At 42.3% G+C, this 21,083-nt stretch overlaps 1 protein-coding gene across 1 annotated transcript in view; it reads right to left on the bottom strand.

Annotated features, from left to right (window-relative positions):
- LOC125300358 (desmoglein-2-like) overlaps nucleotides 1-21,083 on the bottom strand; it is a 47,229-nt gene that overhangs the window by 16,839 nt on the left and 9,307 nt on the right. The window contains exons 2-3 of the mRNA XM_048252236.1: nucleotides 20,184-20,309; nucleotides 19,807-19,959 (exon numbers count right to left, since the gene is read on the bottom strand). Of these exons, the coding sequence (XP_048108193.1) occupies nucleotides 19,807-19,959; nucleotides 20,184-20,309 (279 nt within the window). The remainder of the gene's footprint in view (nucleotides 1-19,806; nucleotides 19,960-20,183; nucleotides 20,310-21,083) is intronic.

Raw genomic sequence — 21,083 nt, 5'->3', positions numbered from 1 at the left:
CCCTTAATAAAACTAAAGGAGTATTAATTGTTGTCCGCCGCAACTTTCAGTTCACCAACTTAGGTGTGGGTAGTGACTTAGATGGTGAAAACCATTATAGAAAATAAGAAAATTGCCTTCTTGTCTGTTTACGCCCCTAACAGTTTTGATTCTGAATTCTATACACGATTGTCTAACACCATGCATGATCTGGCAGATTACCAGTTAATTATTGGAGCAGACTTTAACGCAGTCTGGGACCACTCCATAGACAGGACGACTGAAGTTGAGGGCAGGGATCAGAGATCAGTGTCTGGTGCATTAAGAAAATGGGCTCAGGATTTTTCGGTAATTGATATATGGCGTGCTACCAATCATAATCGACAAGACTTCTCGTTCTTTTCGGCAAGACATCAATCATTTTCTAGAATAGACTTCATTTTTACATCCAAGGATCTCTTTGAAAAGGTAAGTACGGACATGCTCTCCCTGGCCTTTTCAGACCATAAGGCTGTCATTTGTAAAGCTAACCTTTCTGTATTGCATGACCGCGCTCCACGCTGGCGTCTTAACACCTCTTTATTGCGCAATGAGAGCTTTGTGAATCAACTTGATTCTGGCCTAACAGAATTCATATCATTTAACGAGCATTCAGTCGTATATTAGAAGTAATTGTGTATCGTTTGCGTCCAACTTAAACAAGACTCGTCAACGCAGGGTTCTTGAATTCGAACGCGAGCTTGGGCAATTGGAATGTGCCATGCACAACAACGTTTCCCCAGATTCAATCACCCAACGTAAAAAAATAAAAGACGAGTTGAATTCATTATTCCGACAGCGTGCTGAATTTCTTACCCACCGCACACGTCAAAACCATTACTTGCCACTCACTTGCCATAAGCCTGCGTGCCAGTGAAAACTTTGCGCATATACCTGCCATTAAAACATCAGATTTTTTAAGGATTTAAAGCTTACAAAATTATTGCCCCATGAGGCAGCATCCCTAGATAATTCTTTTACAATAACCGAATTGGAGATGGCTTTACGTAGCCTTAACAAAGGGAAATCGCCTGGGTTTGACGGAATTCCTCCTGAACTGTATTTGCAATTTTGGTCGCAGCTTGGCCCTCTGTTGCTGAACATGTTCAACCATGCCATTTCAATTGGCTCTTTTTCGAGAGATGTTAACACCGCTACGATTACTTTACTTCATAAAAAAGGAAAAGACCCAAATGAATGTGCAAATGATCGTCCTTTATCTCTTTTGAATGCGGACATAAAGCTCTTCGCTAAAGTGCTCACATTAAGGCTTGACACCCTTATGAATAAGCTCATCCACCCTGACCAAACTGGTTTCGTAAAATCTCGCCTATCTTCAGACAATGTTCGCAGACTACTGCATATAGTAGAAGCTTCTGCTGAGGTTCAAACTCCTTGTGCTGTGTTATCTCTGGATGCGGAGAAAGCTTTTGATCGCCTTGAATGGCATTACTTATGGGCTGTTCTTCACCATAAGGGGTTTGGTACGAATTTCATCAACATGATAAAAACACTTTATGCTTCTCCTTCTGCCATGGTAATGACGGGCAATATTTGTTCGTTGTTATTTCCTGTGGGCCGCAGCTCCAGACAAGGCTGTGTTCTTTCTCCATTTTTGTTCATTCTATCTCTGGAACCCTTGGCCCAGACGGTGCGTCAGTCAACCCACACTCCTATTACGGTTCATGGAACGGATCATTTCATCTCTCTTTATTGTGATGACATTTTACTAGATCTTGGGGATGCAATTAATTCCACTCCACATATTTTGTCCATATTTAATATATTCGGGAGTATATCGGGGTACAATATAAATTGGTCCAAGTCGGCTCTCCTTCCTCTCAACGATACTATGAGGCAAGCGTCTTTACCAAGCGATATTCCAGTGGTTGATCATTTTAAATACCTAGGCTTATCAATTTTTCCCTCGATTCAATCAACCGTCTCTTTTAATTTCAACTGGACTCTCAGGCAGGTGGAATCTGATTTGGAGCGCTGGTCATCCATTCCCAATTCTTTTCGAACAAGAGCTGCCATCATCAAGATGAACATCTTACCACGGGTCAATTTCTGTAGTTCAATGTTGCCCTTAGCACCCCCTGCTGGACATTGGGAGAAACTTCATAAATTAGTGTCTAGGTATGTCTAGAAAGGGAAACGCCCACGGATCAAAATGTCCATTTTGCAGAGGCAAAAACTATCGGGAGGTCTTGGGTTCCCAAACTTCCAGTTTTATTTCTGGTCCTTAACACTTCGTCCTCTTTATACCTGGTTAAACCCGGATGCACAAGTAGCTTGACGTTCTTTAGAAGAAAACCTAGTAAGACCACATAGGCTTCAGGATTTAATCTACTCTAACATCCCTCTTAAAACCTGTAAATCCAAATTTGGTTCATTAATCTCACATCTTCTTTCCACATGGAGAAACATGGAACCACAATCTGAAAATCTTTCAAAATTCCATCCTCACCTTCCTTTATTTAATAATTATGCCCTTCGCTTGGGTGGTCATCAGATTTCCTTCCATCAGTGGAGCGATAAAGGGATCAATACCCTTTCCGACATTACATCAGGTAATGTACTCAGATCTTTTCAAGACCTGAAGTCACATTACAACTTACCTGGTACCTCTTTTTTCTTCTACCTGCAACTCCGCAGTGCCTTACGGGCATATGGAGTCCCTTGGGGAGAACATTTGGAACCTCATCCGATTCATAGAATTTGTGGTATTGCATCTACCCGAGGCTTGGTCTCCTCTCTTTACACATACATCACCAAACATGCAGAAAAAACGCTGCAGGTTGATAGTCACTGGAGCCAAGATCTCTCAATTGCACCTCAACACAATCAATTGGTCTACAGTCTGGTCAAGGATAGTCCTATCATCGCGTAATCCCAACCATCAGATTATTCATTATAATTTCATACACAGACTCTACTGCACTCCCCGTAAATTATTTTTAATGAAATTAAACCTATCTCCCAACTGCCAGCTATGTTCTTCAGGTACAACAGGAACTTTTGTTCATATGGTCTGGGACTGCCCTGGTGTGAGAGATTTTTGGAGTATGGTCTCCAGTAAGATGTCCATAGTACTTGAGCGTACCATCCCTTGTTCCCCAACTATCTTATTGCTTAGTGATTTTACTGGTCTAGACCTGTCTTTGATGCACCAACGCTGGTTCCTGGTAGGCCTAACTGCTGCCAAGAAGCTTATAGCTCAGAGATGGAAAGCACCTTATGATGATTTGGCATACTAATTTTGTCAACTTTGTTGAGCTGTATCAGATAACCGAATCTCTTTCTTTTTGGGCGGGGGCGGGAGGAGCAAGACCTGGGGATGGGGGGAGTGAATGTGGTTGAATGCTGTATGTTGTTTTATTTGATGTGTGTTGTCTTATTTGTTGTCTTAGATGTATTTCAGTTTTTTTATGTGTTTGTTGTATGAAGCAAAATACAATAAAAAATTGATCACAAAAAAAAGATATAACCTCATTCACATGTCTACCATCCAGTTAAGACAATGAGGATGCGACATACTGGTATACACACACTTGATGGTCTTTTGGGCCCCCACCGTCAACTTCAAGGCAGCGCTGCCTCCGTCGACTGAAGGCACCTAACCCTAACCCTTGCCTAACCATAGCGCCTTCCAGGCAGCACTGCCTTGAAGTCGACGGTGGGGGCCCAAAAGACCATATAACTATTACACACATCATATTTTAATATAAATCACAAAAAAACAAGACGAATTGTCCAATTCCTTATTTAAACCATTGGGATGTAGCCTAATGTATTATGGTAAAAAATGGTTGAAATAAAGATTTATTACAGAGGTCTCTCTATATCAAGAAAATATGCCCTTATCTTACAAAATTATGTGCTCATTTTACTAAATTGTGCTCTAATTCTAAAAACAAGTCTTTCACCAACACCTCTAAAGTGACATAGACCAGAAAAAACAGAAAAACTCCTCTGTCTGATTATATAGCCAGTTCCTTGGAGTTAGATGCATTTGCACAAGGGATGATGATTTCCACACAAACTCTTTGATGTGTTTTTGAAGAGGGGTCCATGAGAGGTCTAAGATCAGGTATTTGCAAAGACCCATGGGAAGTATAGACCCTCTCCAACTATGCAACCAATCATGTCTGTAGGACTGCAACGATTAACCGATTAGTTGTTAACTATTAAATGAATTGCCAACTATTTTGATAATTGATTAATCAGTTTGTGTCATTCCTTAAGGAAAATACATAAAAATTCTCTGACTGAAGCTTCTAACTTGAATATTTTTAGCTTTACTTTCTCCTCTATTACAGTGACCTAAATAACTTTGGTGTGTAGACAAAACAAGACATTTTAAGACATAATCTTGAGCTTTGGAAAACCATTTTCACTATTCTCTGGCATTTTATCAATCAAACAACTAATTGATTAATCGAGAAAATAATCGTCAGATTAATCGACTATGAAAATAATCGTTAGTTTCAGCCCTTCATGTCTGTACCCAAAGCATTTCCTGTGGCACGGAAAACAACACTGAGCTAAGGGTAACTCAAGGGTAAACAAGAAGAGAAAAAATATGTTCTCTTTCAAACATTCATTTCGGTATCTCACAATGGGAACGCCTCTTGCGTGCCAATCAACGGAAGCCACAATAGCATCACGTCTGCCAATGGCAGACCCAGTCGGGATAACCCTATAAATCCCGCACCAGACTTGTATCCAACATTCTTGTTCTCTTCCCGTGAACAACGCGAAGCTCAACTGCGCAGCTCATGGCACCGACAGGCTACTACACCAGCTTCTGGGCTGCATCGACTCTTGTTCACAGTGAACCGCAAGGCCCTCCCGCTGAACGTCCAGCAGCGCCGGAATTCTGAGGCAACAGTGCTACGAGCTGACCGCGGTATCACTTCTAAAGTTGACTGACTCGTGGTTATTAAATTGTCAATCGAAGGCCAATTGATTCACAAACTGGATATATATCTCCACTTTTAGTAGAGGCAAGCTCTTTCCCCCTTCAGCGGTCACTCGCGAAGTGGTTTCATTCCTTCCGATGGAAAAGCCATCTACCTCGAAGGCTTTAACCGGGGTCGACTGGGGAGACATGGGGCCTCATTTATAAAAGGGTTGCGTAGAAACCATCCTTCATTTGATCTAAGATCATTTCTGAAATGATCGTATGTGTAATTCAGAGAAAACAAAAGTACGCACAAAAAAACGTGCGTACGCCACCCTTCCAGATGTGCCCATTATAAATCACAAATGAATGTCAACTTGTGCGCAGCCAGATAGTTTTAGGTCTCCGCCTTGTAAACACCCCCTCATCAATATCATTAGCATATGTTTTAATGAAATCAATGGCCTAAAAGCTGTAGCTTATGTAAAATTATATATTGAAAACATTGTATAGGCCTAGCCTATGCCATCTGATGTTAACTAGCCTATATCGTCAGTTCAATAGCTTACCTAATTATGTTTTTCCAGCAAAGCTTTCTGGAAAGAGATCGTATGCATCCATGTCCATTGTCCTCTGCTCGCTTTCATTCCTTTTGCTTGCAGTAATGTGAATAATCAACATTTCAGATGTTTAGGCCTACTTTGTAGAAAAAAAAAAATGGGTAGGCCTAGCTTATGAAGGAAAGACCTCTAGGCCTATATAATCCTGTACGTTATGGTACAGTAGGCTACTGTATGTTTCCAATATGACCCAGGGTAATATGCTGATTTAGCCTACAAAACAGAGGACTAAATTATAAGCGTGATATGTCATGTAGGCTTAACGTTTCTTTTAGGGTAGGCTATGTTTTGCTGAAAAAGTAGCCTAGTTAAGCGGGTCATTTTTCATTCATTCTGCATATATTTGCTATCATTTTCTTTCAATAATGTCCAATGGCTTAAACATTGTCCTTTATTGTTTGCTTTAGGCTTACCTTTATATTTTATCCTACATTATTCAACTCACGTATCTTCATCTGATCTTGGGCACTGCCAGTCAAAAAAAGCAAACAGGTGCGCGCACCTCTTTACGCAACTCCGACGCAACACTAAATATGACGATGCCCTGCTTTCAGAGGATAACTTTCGTCCCTTTCGGTTGTGTAGGCTATATATGATATAAAATATCTATAGCCTACATTGTATAGCTTACAGTCAAATATTACCTTTCTGTTACGAAGCTGGGAATAGGCATATGAGCGCAAATTAGGATGTAGTGGAGGCTAAACGCGAGTAAACGCAGTTTATCCACCTTTCAGAAATGGAGTTTAGGCCTACCCACCTCTTATTAGAGTTTATCCACCTCTCAAAAAAGTTTATTCACTTTTAACATTCAAAACTGTATGATCAAATACTATCCTATATTCCCAATACTGTACAATAACCTCCAACATTATCAAACTGTTCGAATGCCTTTTTAAAAAATCCGATACCGCATGGCGCAGTCCACCTCACCGAAATTGCAGAATTCATAGTTCACCCACCTCTTATTTTAGCACTACATCCCTGGAAACAAATGTACTTTTCCTCTCCTAAACGAGGGCAATTGGACATTGTATGGTAAATATTAGATTGGTGAGAACACTAAATATACTAGATCACCTGTAAGAATGTTTCAATCATTCTATCGTAGGGCTTGGTGTTTTTTTTTTTAGATATTATTAAATAAGTAGGCCTAAGCTATAGGTTTTTTCACTTTCTTAAGTGGACTATAGTTCTCATTAGCAGTTTTATGCTAAACCATGAAACATTAAGCTGTGTCCAAAAACATCTTTAAAAATCTTCTGATATTGATCATGCATATGGCAAAGAAAGACATGAGATCGTTGGTCTTGGAATTTTGATCGCACTTAGACCTCAGATTACTTGCAGTACCCGGCATTACCACAAGGAAATGGTCGTACGTCAAGTTTGAACCTGACGTGGAGATAAGCACTTTTCCACGTCAAAGACGGTTTTTATAAATCTGAGCGTTGGCATGGATTTGAGCGTACGCACGGTCTAAGATCAAATCTGTGCGTAAGAACGCTTTATAAATGGGTCATTCCGTGTGAAATCACCCAATTTCAGCGCAATTTGGCAGGTGACCCTCTCCGAAAAAATCTGAAAAAAAGGTGTTTGTAGACCAAATCCATGCATAGATCTTAAATAGTATATCTGTATAACTAATCGTTGCAAAACTACAGCCCTTTGAAACTTGAAGTCATTTTAAGCATTGTGGTGAACAATCCTTTTTGTTCAACTTCCAGCATTATTGACTCTTTTGGTATTTCACATACATTAGTGAAACTATGTGAATAGAAGTACATTTTCCTGTTGAATTAATAAATTCCAATCGGATCAGACGTATCTTGTGTACTTTCCCCTCTGGAAAGCTCTGAAAATGGCTATAAATTCATAATGTGAAAAGACATCATCACCTTTGAGGGCTTCTCACAAATATATCATATTCATATATTGTTTACTTGAATGTTATGTTTGTCTGTGGACCTAATTGGTAAAATATGTCTTGTCTCCACCGTGGGATAGTAGGAAACGCAATTTCGATCTCTTTGTATGTCTTGACATGTGAAGAAATTGACAATAAAGCAGACTTTGACTTTGACTTACTCTTCCATTGACTTCCATTGTATTAAAAGAGCACCACATGTGGTGCAAAGTGGTACTGCAGATCCAATACAAATTCAGTGGATTTATAGACAATATTTTTAAAAAATCTTCTCAATGAAGAAACTCAGCAACAAGCCCAAATTTTGGGCAGATGATCCTCGCATACAGAATGATATATGGTAAAATTTTTAAAAATCCAGTTAACTGTCCACGTGGTGAAATGAGAAGATGAAAACGGGCTTTTTGAAAATCAAGCCCAATTTAATAAAAATGCTCTGACAATATGATAATGTTAACAACCAAAATTAATGCATGGACATGACCTTATAATCCATACATGAGTGGGAAAAAAATCTAATGAATTTGTGTCACATACTTTTTGAATGACAAGCCCTCAAAGGTGGTGATGTTTTTTCACATAATGAATTCATAGCCATTTTCAGAGCTTACAAGATACACCTGATTTGATTGGATTGTTTAATTCAACAGGAAAATGTACTTCTATTCACATAGTTTCACTAATGTGTGTGAAATACCAAAAGAGCCAATAATGTTGGAAGTTGAACAAAAAGGATTGTTCACCACGATGCTTAAAATAACTTGAAACTTCAAAGGGCTGTAGTTTTGGAACCATTAGTGATACAGATATACGCATAGGTTTGGTCTACAAACACCTGTGATTTTTTTTCCAGATTTTTTGGGAGAGGGTGACCTGCCAGCCACTGGGTGATTTGACACGGAATGACCCAAATGAGGCCCATGGTCTCGAACGAGACTAGGGTTGAGCACCGAAACACGGTTCTAATATGGCACCGGTGCCGACGCAAACGGTAGTAACTGCATCGAATAACAACGTGGATTTCGTGCCTCATTTCGGTGCTTAAATAGCGTTTTATTTTTTTATACATCACTGCATGTCATGTGCCATCTCTAACGTTTTGCTCTGATAGCAACACATCCAGATACAGTTAGCTAACATAAACACTGGATGTATGAGGGTGGACCACACCACATAGGCCAGTGGACAGTGTTTGACAGCTTGCGTGAGCCCAAGTAGCTTGCTTTAAAGCGATATCGCGAGCTCCTGTCAAAATCTAGCAGTGGGCCTAACTACACACAAGCAAAAGGCTATGAAACAACATCAACAGTAGCCTATGGGTTACACAATATTCTTGCTAATGTGCTAACTGGCATTTATTTGAAATGTTATCAGCAAAGTTGTAAGGTGAAAACTTTATTTCACGGTGTGTTCTAAACAACATAATGGCATGATATTAATCTTTCATGTGCATGAGGCCCATCTAGCATCACAATGAATATTAAGATCAGGTTAAAAGTTAGCTGGCAAAAACATAAATATGTAGGTTACATACCTGATGTCACTGAGCTGTCAAAGAGGCTATGAAACCATCTCCATATGTTATCGCTAATTAAACTCAGCTGACTGGTGTTAGCGCATAGCCATGCTGTTAAAATGCCTACTAGGCTAGCGCTGGGAATCTAGACACTTCAACAACGTCATGTAGCCTAACATGTTCAAAACTATTGCGTGTTATGGGTTAAGACATGAAAATTCTTGAAGCATTTGGGAACACACTGAATTAACTGGAAAGTAGAGTCCCTGTTAGATAACCTTGCTTGCAAATGCCGTCAGGGCCATAGACAGTAAAAGAAATGGACGAACAGACTCCGTTGTTTTCAATGGGAGGGCACGGAGTCAAATAGAACGATTTTTCAGTTGGTCCCCCCAGTACTGCGCGACCTAGACTTAACCCATTGGCGTTAGCCATCGAACTAAATCATATGATAGATAGGCTATACAGAAATTCTTCTCACACTTCCTTTGCCTTCAAAGTCATCAAAGTTAAACATTTATTTAAGTATTATTATTATCATCCTCACAAGTGATATCAAGTCGTGTTAATGTTGAAACTACCACACATGATCATCTTCAAAAACAGTCATGGTAAAACAAACAAAAAAGTTATAGCCTAGCACTGCTACCTAGCACTAGAAGCTAATCTTCTTAACACTTTTCTGACCTACGGTCAATCCATCGAAAACCTCTGAAATGATTATCGTTAGTGCCGTTTTTCATTAGGTTTACTTGCCTCTATCCAATGCTTTACCTTAACATACAATGGTATTGTAGGCTACATAGCTTTGTTCAGGAGTTTCCGTGCTGGCTGGACTGAGCTTCTTATCCAAACAATACGATTATCTCCCTACGGTGCGTTAGCTTCCCTACAACCGGACTCGCTAACTTTACTTCTTACGGGAACCTCAACGTTACATACGAGGTAGCTGAGCCTGTTTTGCCTTCTATTGTTGATGTAGATCATACAGAAGCTACAATGTCGGTACAGGATATATGCTATATGTAGTTATGGCATTTAAAAAAAAAACTAAAATGAATGTGCTTCTATGGGGTTAGCAGAGAAGTGGTCCCTCCAGCCTACATTGATTCTTCTACTTCCGGGAATTCGCCTGCCCCCTTGGTCAGGGCTCTCAAGTTTTGAAGTTCTTCTTCTTCTTTGAATTTTAACGGCAGCTTGCATCCAACTAGTTGCATGACTGCCATCTACAGGACTTTTAATTCATTACACTATATTCTGATAAATAAACCAGTATCTATTAAAAACGTAAAGAAAATTCTTTTCCCCCTCCCACTTGACCCTATTTCTAAAATACCTTTTAGAGATAGATCTTCTACTCCAATCTCTCAAAATTAATAAATGCTCTTGATAATTGTCTTGTACATGACACTGAAATACATGCACCATCTCCTGCACCATCCATCTCAGGATTTTCAGACTTAAACTTTGGGCTAGTCCACACGTACGAAACCGATCTTTTTTTCCTCCGTCTTCCCTGAAACCGCATCAAGAATATTTGCGTCCAAACGGATCCATCTCAACACGACTCAACACGTTACTTCATACCCCAGGCCTATAGGTGGCACTGTTTCTTTACAGAAATTGACCAAATTTTGTGCTTTACAAACAGACAGAATAGGCTATGACGAAATGGCTAGTGTGAGGAAACCAGAATTGTTTGTGTGGACTGATGGTGAACTGTCAACTGTAGTCAACTGTAAAACTAATAAACTTTATTTTACGGTTTGTGAAGGGTGCAGTCCCGTCCTTTATTTGGCAAACGCAGGTAGGCCTACTAATCACCTTTACTTTCTTTGGTTGTAGGATAGTCCGTGATTCACATTAGTTTTGGCTATCACCGCAATTAGGCTACTAAACGCAAGGCTTACCCAAGTTCTAGGCTATTCTGTCGCCACATTTATAATATTGCTATAAAACCTTCGCTAGTAACAGTCAATACGTTTGCCTGCATCAAATCAAATCGCGCATTTGCATTCAGTGCGTTACCAGCTTAACGTGAGTTCTAAGCGTCTTTGTATGTTTATATCTGATTTCACTCGACTGTGAATGCATGTATATATGTTGTAAGACATGTAAAATAAATGAATGACACTGGCACTACGAACAAATTAATGTAGCCTAAACTTACACCGCACTTTCCTAATAACTTAAGTTCTCTCGCGTCACTGACAGTAGCTAGAATGCATTAAAAAACACAGGGGAAAAACAGTGTTCAGTCCACCAAGTCATAAGCTATCGGCGCTGCGCAGCACCAGTTGTGATATTTATCTTACGGGGGGTGTAATCGTAGGTAATGTCATGTATGAAAACTAGTATTGTTAGGCAATACTATAAGTGCAAGTCCAGGGCAGCTGAGGTGTGGCGATGACATCATCGATACGCAAGCAGGATGTGCGGTTTCGCTGTCTAAACGAATTCAAACGGGCTACGGTTTCAGATTTCTCCACTCTGGGACCAGGTTTCAGAAAAGTGCGGTTTTGGGCAGTGCGTTTACAGGATTCGTTTGGACGCTCGGCCAAGACGAAGCAAAACCTCTGCGTTTAACCTAAAAAGCGTCTCCGTGTGGACGGGCCCTTAAGCAGCTCTAAATCTTTCTTTGGGACCTCTAGTTGCCATAATGGAATTGAAGGCCACATTACTCCTGAACAGAAGCTCTTATCTAGAATAGACAGTTCTTGTGCCACAGTCTCCCCTGTCCATTCAAAACATGACAGATTTGCCACTTCTCTCTCGCAGCTTGGTTGAATAGCAACTTTAACTGGGTGATCACACCCTTGACCCATTAAATTGACCCAGTAGTTTGCCTGAAGCCGTTTTCTTCGCAAGTTTAATGGCATCTCTCCTGTTTCTATCTGTAAAGAACACACTGGTGAAGAGCGCACGGCTCCTGTACAAATTCTTAGCACTTTTGCTTACATCTAGTACAGCTAAAACTGACTTGGCTGCAGATCCATATGCCAGACACCCATAATCAATTCTAGCTCTAATTAAATAAATATAAATCTGTTTCAGAGAAGCTATGTCTGCCCCCCCAGTCCATTCCACTAAGACACCTCATTAAATTCATAACTCTTTTACACTTGTCAATAACCTTAGAAACATGCTCCCTCCATGTAAGTCTAGAGTCAAAAAAGACACCAGGAAATGTAAAACTTTCAACCCTTTTCAAGTCCCTGCCATACATCTTTAGTTTAAGACTTTCATCAATTTTCTTTCTAGCAAAAAACATCATTTTAGTCTTCTCGATAGAGAATCTAAAACCCCACCTCTTTCCCCACTAGGGTTAAAGTTTCCTGTATTTTCTTCAGTGTACTGCACATGTTTCCCCCTTCTCCATAAGCTACCATCATCTGCATAATGACCTTCCAATACCTGGATCAACATTAGAAAAAATATCATTAATCATTATATTAAATAACAATGGACTTATGACGCTTCCTTGAGGAGTTCCATTTTCAACTACCCACCTTCTGGACATATCTTTTCCTATTTTTACCTGAATACTTCTATTACTCAAAAAATCCATAACCCAGTTAAACATGTTTCCACCAATACCTAAAAGTTTTGAAGTTTGCAAGGAGTGAGACATTAGGCGAGTTCGACTTGCGGCAGATCTGTGCAGATCTGACTAGATGTGATCCATGCTGGGTTGAACACAATGCATACTGGGATGGACGCAATGCTTGCTGGTCTGAAATTCTGTCCGACTTCTGTCAGCCGGGGAGGGACTTACCACCGTGACACCATGTCACATGGCCTTAAAATATCGCGGGAGTCTTAGCCTGCAGACAGATCTTGCAGTTGCCTTCCACGAGCTGCACGAGCTGAAACACGCCCTCATGACGTCAGTTCAAAGACGTGATGGGGCCATTTGGGAGGAACACTGTAACAAGATTCTGTGATTTTCACAGCATCACTGCTGTTTTTGAGAAAAATGTGTACTGTATTTGTGAATACAGTATGTTGCTGTAGTTTAAGCTATGAATTATGGTCAAAATGGTCAAACTACAGTAATAAAAATTTGCTGCGAATCATAACACAGTAATAAATCTGACTCCTCCCTCACTTGTCAGCTTTTTGAAAATTTTGAAAAAACATGGCGGAAAATCAGTTGGGGTTTTCTGTTTTCTTTTTGCACATAAATACAAAGTTAAGCTCCCAGATAGCAAGGTGACATTGATATTATGTTGATGTTCCATCCAAATCATCATTTTGAAAAGATATTGAAAAGTCATGGATTTATGGTTTACTGGGAAATTTTGACGTGGTGATTGAAACGTGCACCGCGCGACGACGTTTGAACTAGCTTATGTACTTATACTATACTAACTTATGTAACGTTAACTCATCGTAATCAGTACATATATCTATGTGTTGCTGCAAGCAAACATCATCAATGAGCTCACCCAGCTGGCTAACGTTAGCAGCTAAATATACCTTCTGAAAACTGAGTTATGCTAACACCATCTTCAGCCTGGCATTTTGACAGTAAACTCAAAAACATACAGTATATATATAAATGATTATTCTAAAGTTTCACTTGTAAGTAGCCTTCAGTTTCAGTTGAAAATTGTTATCTAACACTGTTTATCTTTTTTTCTTCTATTTCTGCTAGGTGCTGCTTCACTCTGCTACTGGTGGTGGATCAGGCTGACTGCAACCGTTGGTCTAACGTTAGGATGCAGCACACGAGAATTTCTAAACGGAAAAAAGTGAATAAATGTACTTGCTTTTCAAACTGATAACAAGTTGTCAATGGTTATTTATGCAAGTTTGTGTAGCCTAAACCATACCTAGGCCTAGTCAAATTTATCCTGGCTGTAGATAAAGCAGGATATGAATTTCCCAAAATTACTGTATATAATATTACAGCACTGGTATTACTACTGTACTAAGTTACAGTATGATCCATAAGTACTGTGATTAAAAAATACGGTAGACAATTCAATACTGTATACATTACAGCACTGGTAGTACTACTGTAGTTTGCATTTACAGTATCAGGCATAGGTACTGTGATTTCATATACAGTAGGTGTACTGTATAGTGAAATACAGCAACTTGCTGGTTATTTGCTGCCAGCAAGTTGCTGTAAATTTTACGTTAAACTTTTTACAGTGAATGTCCTGATGACGATTATGACGGGAGGCTCATGCTGCTTCCTTATGTTGGAATATGCGAAAATAAACAGAAATCGAAGGGATACCTTCTTATATGTGATTTCTGCAACAATGGTAGGCTAGCCTACTGAAAACGTTTGGATATTCTGTTATTTTCTGCTGTTGGCTAAATAGATAGACACACATATAGGGGAAACACTTGATATTGAATTTATGTGCTACAATGCAGGCCTGTTAACTGTATGACAACAGTGGTTTATTTAAACTACATCATAAGAATTTATTTCGTCAGTCATCATGCTCATTTTAATGAGTAAGAATGAAAGTTCTGCTGTGTTTATTGCAAACAAAATTCCGCGATATCTCCCGCGATGTCTCCCGCGAGTCACGTCAGGCAGACTGTAGCCTGCCTGTCCGGGATGTGAGCGTGTGAAGTCATTGAAATGCGTGTGTCTCACGCTCAATGCGTGAGACTTGAGAGGTCTGAATGCCGTTGTCCATGACCTGGCAGTTCTATGGCAAGCGGTTTTAATATAGGCTACCTTATGGCAAACCGCCTACACTGGGTAAACTTGAAAGCAGAGCTTACCATTGTGTGTGTGCATGCATGGCAAGCTGTTTTAACATTTAAATGTATTATTCGTAGGAGCAATGAGATATTGATAGTAAATTGAATATAACAGTTCAATTTCATGTTCAAATTTGTCTTATCAATAATAGGAGGAGGATGCCTCCCGGCCACACAGCCTCAGGCCGCCCTGGGTCCGACTGGAGAGGCTCCAACAGGGGGGACTCCTACCCCTCCATCCGTTAACCTGTATGAGGTGTACAAGCGGGCAGCTGACCGGCTGGGTATCCCCTGGCCGGCGTCTCAGGATACAGACGGGGCGACTAGGGACATCTATGACGGTAAACGTCTCCCTGTCCATCAGGCCCCCACTAAGCAGTTCCTCCCCATGGTTCCTGCTTGCCTTAAGAATATGAAACTGTATTGGGACAAGCCGTTCTCCCACCGAGTGCCCGTCATGGGTTACTCCGGTTTGGACATGCACAACATGGAGGAGCTCGGACTGGCAGGACGACCGCCTGTCGAACCCTCCGTGGCATACCACCTCCACCCGAACTAGAGACCCGCTATGGCGTCCGCTACCCCATCTCTACCCAGTAAGATGGAGCGCTTCACAGCGTCAGACGGTGAGGGCACTGAACGTGACTACGTTGCTGATGGCCTATCAAGCAGAAATATTGGAGGAGATGGGGTGCCAGCTCGATGGCGGTGCACCAAGCCCAGGCTTATGGGAGGAGATATGCCACCTGACCGATCTCTCTCTTCGCACATGCCGTGTGGCCGCACCATGGGGCTGAATTTGTCCAGTCTATCGGACAGGGACAAGACGGCTATTTTGGATGCACCTGTTGACCCTAAAGGTCTGTTTGACCCTGCGCTTCCGACAATGCAAGAACAATGTGATGACAAAAAGGGCTCGGGCTATGTCTGCCACATAAAGTAGTGCCCCACGCACCCCCACCAAGGCGTTCGACACTGGTGAATTCTCAGCCGAGCTACAGAGGACCATGGCCGCAGCCAGCCAACTCAAGCGTCCAGGGAAATGAGCAACACCCGCCGCCTAAGGCCACTAATCCCAGGCCTTGGCCGAAGCAGTCTTTCGCTGCGGTAGCAGTGAGAAGCAACACCCAGGAAGGCAAGAGAAAGCGGCAGACCTGGGAACGGTGGTCTGATGCTCAAGAGACATGGACAGCACCTCAAGGTCCCTGTTTCCAAGTCTCTGGGGATAATCGAAGCTGGCCCCTCCCCTCCGAGGGTCCTAGGTCAGTTCCACGACATGTTCAGCCATGTTCATGTTCATACCCACAAAGGTTATGGAGCGGTCACACATGTTCCCCCTGTGTCCTCTAACATGCCACAGTTTTCCCCCTCGGAGGTGAGGGATGTTCAATAGAATATTGGGCAACAGGTCGTGCGTGCACCTTTTCACAGTCTGCACTACACCATACCTTTTTCAATAAAGTTTATGAAGCAAAAGAAAAAGACAAAAAACATTAAACATTTTCATTCTTGTCTGATCTCGGCACAGAGCGAAAGTGGCCCAGGCGGATTGCACAATTCCCTCTTTCTCCACCGGAGGACACTCGTACCCTTCCAGTGGAGAACAGAGATGTTTGTTCAGCGGGCCCTCTCACCAACCTAAACTACTGGCGCGAGTGCAACTCCCACCCGTGGGTTTTGCTCACAGTAAAGCGGGGCTATCGCTTACAATTTCGAACGAAACCACCTCCTTTCAATCAAATTGTGCTGTCAGAGGCAAATGGCGACTCATCTCGCTTTCCGGAGGAGGAAATATCCTCTCTGCTACACATGAACGCAATACAGTTAGTGCCAAAGGAAAAAAATCAGCAGGGCTTTTACTCCCTGTACTTTGTAATTCCAAAGAAAGGCGGAGGCCTCCGTCCTATTCTAGATTTACGACAATTGAACAAGCATCTACGCAAATATCCATTCAAAATGCTGTCTCACAAGACACTCATGCAGTCTATTCGTCCAAACGACTGTTCGCGATTTGACAGACGCTTACTACCACATACGGATCTTCCCGCCCCACAGGAAGTATCTGAGATTTGCATTCCGCAAAAAAGTTTACCATTTGGCCTTTCACTTGCGCCGAGGCTTTTTTCGAAGTGTGCAGAGGCAGCTCTTTACCCTCTCCGGGAAAGGGGAATTAGAATTCTTACTTTTCTGGAAGATTAGCTTTTTCTGGACGATTAGCTTTTTCCTGTGCGCAAGCAGCGCACAGGAAGCGGCGCACAACATGGCTGCGCTGACAGCGCACCTGACAGCATTGGGGTTTTCCATAAACAAACAAAAGAGCAGCCTGGAGCCTGCCCAGCACGTAAAGTTTCTGGGGCTCCAACTCAACTCAGTCTCTTATCAAGCCATGTTGTCTCCGGACCGGGTCACTGCGTTCCACCAGTGCCTCGCTTTATTTCAGAGAGGCAGCCGCTTGCGTTACCACACATGCTTGCGTCTGTTGGGTCTGATTGCCTCAACTATCGCAGTAGTTCCCCTGGGACTATTACAGATGAGAGCTTTTCAGCGCTAGGTGTCCGCCCTACAGTTATGCCCAAAGTGACATCTCAATCGCCTTGTTCTAATCGACGCGGCGCGCGTAAAGTCACTCAGGTGTTGGAGGGATGCGTCCCTTTTTGCACAGGGCACACCCCTGGGAACGACAGCGGCCAGGAAAGTAATTTCCACAGATGTGTCCTTAGCGGGCTGAGGAGCGACGCATAAGGCAGATGGCCTCCTCACCTTCAGGATGCTCACATAAATTACTTAGAGCTAATGGCAGTCCAGCTTGCTCTAAAAGACTTCCTCCCACTCACTCGAGGTCAGCATGTCCTATTGTCCGAGTGAGATCAGACAACACTACAACAGTGGCTTACATAAATCAGCAAGGGGGAACTCGCTATCTATGCTCACACAGGCTAGCCCACAAGTTACTGACGTGGAGTGCCTCACTGTTCCTGTCATTACGCGCAACACATATTCCGGGAACGCTGAACTCGGGAGCGGATCTACTCTCCTGGGGAATCCTCTCTACGGAGAGTGGACACTCCACCCCCAGATCTCCGCCATAGATCTCTTCACATCGCGAGAAAACTGTCTATTGTTCTTTTCCCTCACGGACGACAACGCACCGTTGAGTGTGCATACATTAGCATACCAGTGGCCAAACGTGCTGCTTTATGCGTTTCCACCAATAAGCCTGATAATTCCAATGCTGAGCAGAGTGAGGGAGAAGGGTCTGAGCATGATACTCATAGCACCACGATGGCCCAGCAGACAGTGGATAAAGGAGATAACTCTCCTGTTATTCGACCAGCCATGGCCCCTACCGTCGCGCAGGGACTTGTTATCTCAAGCTCGCGGACATATTTACCACCCTCGCCCCGAGATGGTGGCACTTTGGACTTGGCCTGTGAGAGGCAAGTTGGTTGGTCTTCCGCTGAATGTTGTTGTGAGTGTTCGAGCAGTGGTGTGACCCACACATATATTACCGTTTCAGTGCTCTGTGGTACAGATACTGTGTTTCTTACAGGATTTGTTGGATAAAGGTAAAGCTTGCTCCACGATTAAAGTTTGTTGGCTTCGGCAGCTCCCCTGTGGGTCAGCACCCCCTGAAGGGTGTGCGACGCTTAAGGCCATGATTACGTCATGGGATCTGGCCATGGCGCTGGAAGTATTGGCCCAGAGGTCTTTTGAACCCTTGGACAGGGCCGACGCACTTTTTGTGCCGAATCGCCGATGTAGGCTAATTATCATTTAGGCTATATTTATTTTATTTCTTTTTTTCTGACAGCACCTGCTGACAGCAGCCCACTGGTTAATTTTCCATACCGACATTGACATCGTCCAATCAAGTCTCTTACTTTTTTTTGTGGCCGCGCCGGTCTTTATAGAGTTCATTTGCCATAGGCCTACTAACGCAAAATTGACATAAACAAGATGCAAGATGATTTAGGTTGCCCACACACACACACCAACCTCAAGTTTCTTGAGAACTTTAATCATCAGTTTCTTGAGAACTTTAATTACCCAAGTTGAACACATGGAACCAGTTATGTGGTTGCCCTGCATCAAGTTGCCCCATGTACTTTAGTATCGGCGATAGGGTGCACACACACACCAACCTCAAGTTTCTTGAGAACTTCAATCATTAGTTTCTTGACAGCCTCCAGCTGGTCTGAGAACGCATTCAACCAGAGGTATATCTACATCCTGGGTCTTTTTCAAAGGCATCTCAGTGAAAGACTTGTGTCGGCAGCCTGCTGGATCACTCCCTTAATGATCACACATTTTTTCCGCTTGGATGTTACTGCTCCTTCGGTAGCGCATACAGTTCTAATTGTGACCTCTGAGCCTGAGGACCCATGCCGGTAGTACCATATCGGTGGGTTCGCTGAGGGCAGTTCCGCATTCGGGAGTTGTAAACATCACTTTCCCATTGTGAGATATTGAAACGAATGTTTGAAAGAGAACTTTAGGTTACTTAACGTAACCCCGGTTCTCTGATAACATGAGTGAGGTATCTCACTGACCTCCCCTCATTTTGCGGGGGGATTCTGTGCCATTGACCTGATCAAACCTCTAACCGACCGTATTGTCATTTCATACTCATTGACTAAACTGGATGGTAGACATGTGAATGATCTCATTAACATGTCCTTTTGCAGCGCCACTCAATAAAATCAATTGTTCATCCAATATCAGTTAAAAATGTCAGTGCTAATGTGCATGGCAAGTAACAGCACACTCATGTTGGCACTTACATGAGGAGCACTAAGGCACCTTAATGGCATGCACTACCTTTACTTCACGTGGACTGAAACCTCTGTACTGCACTGCATTCTTTGCACATTTTTCTGTACAGCCCTGCTACACATACAGACATGACGTAACAGACATGTCTGGCCAGCTTTTTTGTCTGTCTGTGTCCGAGTCCTCTTCTTAACTCATACTTTGACTGCAGCACCAGAAAAGACCAATTAGGACTAAAAGCAAGGCTCAGCTCAATTTTTTGTATACACACTCACTGTGACAGTGAACTTTGTTTTTAAATTTGCCCTGATGTACTCACGTTGTATTCCGCCTGCACTTCGCGGTCCAGAATCCCCGTGATCCTGACCATGCCATCATTGGTGACCATAAATAGGTTTACTGGGTTCTGATCAGCGCCAGGCCCTTTCAGGTAGTAGTATACAGGGAGGCCGTCGTCTCGGTCTGATCGGATCTGTTTGGATAACCAACCAACAACATTATGCAACCAGGACTGTGCTGTCTTAAATGTTAGCACATGGGGCCTAAACTATATTACCTTACATATTATGTTAGCACATAAACTAAAAGGTCCTACATATTATGTTAGCACATGATTACAGAATGTCCATGACATACCATTTTATCACCATTTTATGATGATGCTTTTGGATTATTCCTATTCTTTCAATTTCTTACTTTGGCCACAAATGGCAAGTCTCTGTGATCCTCATTCTCAGTCAGAGTCTTAGGTGCGATGACCCACTCTCTCTTATGCCTCCTTTGTTTGTAGTGTGGTCTATGTCCTTTCCCTTCAGACAAAACCTGCACACACACACACACACACTGACATGTGAGACCAACACAGCATACAGTTACAGTAACACAATACGCCAGCAGAAGACAGAAGGAAATGGTGAAGGAGCAGATAAATTAAGAAAATACAGAATTATTTCCTAAAACCCTTAATAAACACTCAAAGAACTTCAGCATCAGTGGTGTAGTTGAACCTGAAGCTATACATGTCAACAATGCATTACATTTGAGCTTTGGTGTCCCGTACTGCAAATCAAGAGGCTTTCAGTTCGAGGGTTGTTGTCTCTTACTCATTATCTGTTCTGAGTGATAACACAAAGCATCCATCTGTCCTGCTTTGAACTTACCAGCCATTTCCCTGAACAGGTGTGGTATAGGCCTACAGTACTCCCCGTTTATCAGACTTGTTATGTTGATTTTTATGTTGTTGTCCCAGGCATGTGTGGTTTTACCAACCGGAACGGCTGGGAGGTTGTGCTTAGTAGGCCGTCGTATGCAAACACACAGTGCAGGGGCATGGGACGAAGAGACCCCAGAAGAGTTTCACAGTTTTCTGGGATTGGTCATTGACATGGGACTTCACTTCCCTCCCTAATATCCATTGCTACTGGGGAACCAAGTCTCTGAAGGGATCAGGGAGCGTTGACCAAATGAGAAATACATATTGTGTACACTTTTTCTCCTTTGACATTGCTGTTTCAGTAGTTTCTTATTATTTCAAGTTTGGCAATGCAGAATCTGGTGTTGAACCTAGGTTTGGTAGCTACAGCCAGAAAGACTTTG

Source organism: Alosa alosa, chromosome 9 (genome assembly GCF_017589495.1).
Source record: "Alosa alosa isolate M-15738 ecotype Scorff River chromosome 9, AALO_Geno_1.1, whole genome shotgun sequence".
In the NCBI taxonomy this organism is placed as follows: Eukaryota; Metazoa; Chordata; class Actinopteri; order Clupeiformes; family Clupeidae; genus Alosa; species Alosa alosa.
This window is presented reverse-complemented; position numbering and strand designations above follow the sequence as displayed.